The sequence below is a fragment of the Calidris pugnax genome, unplaced genomic scaffold (genome assembly GCF_001431845.1).
Source record: "Calidris pugnax isolate Ruff unplaced genomic scaffold, ASM143184v1 scaffold219, whole genome shotgun sequence".
In the NCBI taxonomy this organism is placed as follows: Eukaryota; Metazoa; Chordata; class Aves; order Charadriiformes; family Scolopacidae; genus Calidris; species Calidris pugnax.
The window spans coordinates 6,212,390-6,217,078 of NW_015094507.1; the positions used below are offsets into that span (position 1 = coordinate 6,212,390).

Genomic DNA, 4,689 nt, shown 5'->3' on the forward strand with positions numbered 1-4,689 from the left:
TAACTATCAGGACCAGATACAGAACTCGAGTACTTGAGATCAGACATTGTGAGTTGGAGAACCAGAAATTAAATTTCGGTATTACCAAGACAGGCATGAAATCTGAAAGGGCTTTCGTACAACCAAGCTTTGACCTTGAACAAGGAAGACTGTTGCCTCAGCCTAAGTAAATAAACCTAAAAGAAGTAAATCTCTAGAGCCTTTAGTCAGGCAAAATTAGGTTCCAGTGTAAGTTTTACCTAAAAATATAACATTGTTTCAGCACAACAGAAGTTACCTTGTTCATAGCAGTAATAACATTCTGCTTAAAAAGGACCACAGCAATCCACAAGATAGGAAAATCAGCTTGAAATCACACATTTTAAAGTCACATGCATTCCAATTCTGAGAGAATTTGTTGAAATTACAACAATTATGGTGAGCATTTTCACCAAGGCAACCAATGCAGTAAAAAAAAAAAAAAGATATAAAGCTTTCTCAGTAAGATTAACCATCTCACCAGTCACTAACACCCAGCCCCTTCATTTGCCTTCTACACAAATAAGGATATACTACAATTGCGTGGGAGTGACCACTCAGTCCCTCGAGGACTGAGGGAGGAGGGATGCTCTTTCAAAATTCTTCGGCAGGAGGAAGTAGCTCAAAACTCCTCCATTTCCACTATTCCAAGGCCCTTCTGATTCCCACCTTCTTAAACGCGTGGTGGAAAACTGCTATCATCGAATCTCACGCGACCGCAACTGGTCTTCTTAAGATGTATTTTTGAAACTCTACTGGTGTAGACTTGGCGTTAAGACTTGGAAAGAAATTTCAAGTCAAGCCAAGCCGTGGAATGACAAAGCCCCAGGCCAGGAGCCCGGCCGCTGGGGCAGGAGCCATTCTGCACCCCAGGAACTGGAAGCGCTGCAGAAAATGCCACCAGCCCAGAGAGGAAAGAACATGAAAGTCTGAGGAGAGCAGGCTGAGAAAAATTTGAATAAGAACTTTACTAGCGATTTTTTTCTTCATATGTACACATACAATTTGACAAAGTCAAAAAAAAAAAAAAAAGAAGAAATTCAGACTTCTCTTTAAGAATCCTTGGATTTAAATATATATATATTTATTAAAAAGAGACATTGACTCTATGGCCAAGACATCATGCGTCTCAGAACAGGTTTTTACAGCCATGTTATAAAAACCCCTTAGCAAAGCAGTTATGCACTAGACTTCAAACACATGTACTCCAAGAATGACACTGGTGTGGAGGATCTTGTTTTACATCCATTTATTTTTGTCCCTCAGCAATTATAGCATAGTTTCAATACATTTCTAAAGCTATAGAGAAATACCAGGGCAACTAGAGTACATACAAGCCAAAGTTAAAATGGTAGACAGCTGAATTAAAAAAAAAAACGAAAAAAAAAAAAACCAAAACAAACAAACAAAAAAAAGGTACGCATTCAGCAGGAAATCTACTATACTTCATTCAGTTTAGGCTTTGTTCTTTAGGGAACAAGGTGCTAACGTGCCATTTTCTCATAAAATGAATCATAATTGCTTCCAAAGAGTTTCTGCTGAAAATTTAGGTGGAAGCAAATAAGTGTAACACTAAACTTTCTCCTATAAACTTAGAAGCAACACTTTCTTGAATCAATTTCCACCCTCCAAATACCACTGCTGCTTTTCTTGCGTGAGCCCACTGTTTTATTAAGGCATAATATGCCCTGAGCAATATGCTGGAAATTAGCCAAAAAGCCTAACAATTAAAGGCAAGCACCAAGTGATTATTTTTTATAGACAAATTTTGAAATCTGGTTTGTAACTCACCTGTACGTGGGAATAGCACTTGAGGAAAAAAAGAAAATATTGCTTTTAATCACTTTGAGCAAAATGGCAGTGTTAATTCCCCCTTTCTCCCCCCAGGCCCAAGTTTTCCAGTTTATCATCTAGGTACCTAAGTAGGACCAACATACCAAGACGTAAGTGGGACATCCGTTCAAGAGCTTAATTTTTAAGCAACTCAGCGTAAAAATTTCAGCGCCCCACCCTAAGCAATTCAAATTAAATCTTCTTTTCCTCAAGAGGCAAGACTCTCATATGCTGGATACCTCTGGTCTTAAAAGCAAGATGGAGCCTGGACAGGAGAACCGTACACACTCAGACTGCCTTCCAGTCTTCTTTTTAAAGCCAGAAAAGCCTACCAATGACCAGGTGCAGTGCCCAATTTCTCTAAAAGATTCACAGTTATTACAGTGTCCAGGATCCAGGAAGGTAGTTCTCAAAGCTAGAGTGCTAACAGCACTACAAGACTTTCTCTATACAAATTTAGGCAATGCTGGCTCGTCCCTTTAAGCCACCAGAGTATCCATAAAAGAAAGACAACCAAATTATACATTTTATTCACATTTATTTTTCGCTTTTAGTGTGCTCACAGAAAATTAGAACACCTTAAGCAGGAGTTTAATAGCAATTTTTGTAAGCAAAGTTACATTCCATCTCTAAGTCAAATTGGTCAAAGCTTCTCCAGTATTTACAAAAAACATGATAGACAAGATGCTACACAAAAAAACCATTGCATCTGAAGAGTTTTCCTTTATTTTCAAAGACAACTGGAAAAGAAAGCATTGTCTGCTGTAATCAAAAACATACCACAGTATAAACAGTAACCATTCCACTTATCACAGCTTGGTTGAGTTTAAAATTTGTGTTTAAAAGGTCCAAGATGACTGCAGTTTTACAAAAATGGGCAGGGTGGAAAGAGTTGCAAACTTCATGTGCTTCTGGATATCAAGATTTGTTTTTTTTTTTTTTTTTATACAATAGTCACAGTTAAAAACACCCTGCTGGTAATACATAATTACACTTTATTAAGGTCATAAACCAGCAATAAACAATAAAGCCTATACAACTTGTATTTCTACTTAATCACTGACTGATACAGCTAACATGAGATAAGTGAAAAGTTCCTATGGTTTAAATGAATTCCTAAGACTATGATCTCTTTATCTGGGTATTGATTTTTTATTTTTATTTTTTTTTTCCTTTTTCCTTTCCTTCTTAATCAAGACTTGTAGTGTTGTAAACCTTATAGAACATCTGCCTCACAAAATACATCGTAATAACTTTCTTTTAAAAAAAAGACTAACCCCTTAACATCATTTCTGGCGGGGCGCGCTCCCGGCAAGGGCTGCGCACCCACGGGTTCCCCACTGCGGCCCCTGTCACTTCATTTGATATCCCTTATTGACCCACCCATCTCCTTCATATATGGGCATGTCCATAGACCGATCGGGAAAAGTTTTTTTAGAATATGAAGAGTTGCAAAGTATGGAAAAAAATAATAAAAAAAAAACAAAAACGAAAAAAATAATATAAAAAAGAATAAAAACGAAAAAACCCGAACCAACCAAAACAAAACATTAATACTGATGAAAAAAAAAAACTAAAGGAGAAAAAAATTCAAAATATAGAGGGTAGGAGAGGGGGGCGGAGGGGGTCCCCCCCCCGCCCGTTGGAATGGCGGCAACAACACACAGCGATCTGAGACGGGAGCTTTGAGGAGGGGGCGAGGAGTGGGAAGAAGAGGAAAAAAAAAAAAACAAAACGAAAAAAGAGGAAAAAAAAGAAAAGAAAAAAAAAAGACATCTTTTAAAATCAATCCCTGGTTGTAGACAAGTTCTCCGAGACCAGTACCTGGCACCACTCCAACAAACAAACAGGGGGGGAAGAAAAAAGTCCGTCGGCGAGGGGCGAGCGGAGCGGTGCTTTACTCCGCCGACTCGGCGGCGGGTCCCTCCGCGCTGCTCTCGGAGGGGGGCTCCGGCCGCCCCGCCGCCTCCTCCGCGGGGGCCGCCTCCTGCTCGCCGCTGCCCGCCTCGCTCGTAGCGGCGCCGGCCGCCGCCTCCTCCGCCGCCTTCGCCTTCCCCTCCGCTGCCTGCTGCTGCTGCGGCTGCTGCTCCTCAGCCGCCGCCGCCGGGGCCTCTTCTCCCGCCGCCTTCTCGGGGGCGGCCTCGTCCGATTTGGCCTCCTGCGAGTCCCCCGCCTCCTCCTTGGCCGCCTCGGCGCTGCCGGCGGCGGCCGCGCAGGCCTCCTCGGCGGCGGCTTTGCCCTCCTCGCCGCCCGCCGCCTCGGGGGCCGCCGCCGCCGCCTCCTCCTTCCCGCCCTCGGCCGCCGCGGCGGCGCCGCCCTCGCTCTCGGCCCCCTCGCCGGCCTCCTTCTTGTTCTTCTTGAAGGAGAAGCCGCTGAGCTTAAAGGACTTCTTGAAGGAAAAGCGCTTCTTTTTTTTTTTCGGGGTCTCGCTGCTGGACGAGGGGGTCGCGCCCTCCTCAGTCTTGGGGGAGGCCTCGCCCTCCGCCGGGGAGGCCGGCTCGGTGCTCTCCGCCTCGGCCGCCTCCTTCTCGGAGGCGGGCTCCGACGAGGCCGCCTCCTCCTTGCCTGTCTCCTCGGCGGGCGCGCTGCCGTTGGCCTGCACCTCCTCCTTGCCCGCCTCCGCCGCCGCGGGGGAGGCGTCGCCGTTCACCTTCACGTGGCCGTTCTCCTGCAAGACAGCGACGGGCGTTACAGGCGGTGACCGGGGGGGACACACGGGCCGCCGTCGCCCACCGCCCTCCCCGCCCCGGCGGCCTTTCCTCGCCCGTTCTCTGCCTCGGCGGTTTAACCCCCCCCCCACCGCGGGCCCTCCGCCGCCCGGTCCGGGCCGCGGCCACC

General features: G+C 45.8%; 1 protein-coding gene across 2 annotated transcripts in view; it reads right to left on the reverse strand.

Annotated features, from left to right (window-relative positions):
• Positions 1 to 2,372: 2,372 nt before the first annotated feature.
• MARCKS (myristoylated alanine-rich protein kinase C substrate) overlaps positions 2,373 to 4,689 on the reverse strand; it is a 5,708-nt gene continuing 3,391 nt past the window's right edge. For both annotated transcript variants that reach the window (XM_014964665.1, XM_014964664.1), the window contains exon 3: positions 2,373 to 4,519. In XM_014964665.1, the coding sequence (XP_014820151.1) occupies positions 3,749 to 4,519 (771 nt within the window). In that variant the 3' untranslated portion in view covers positions 2,373 to 3,748. The remainder of the gene's footprint in view (positions 4,520 to 4,689) is intronic.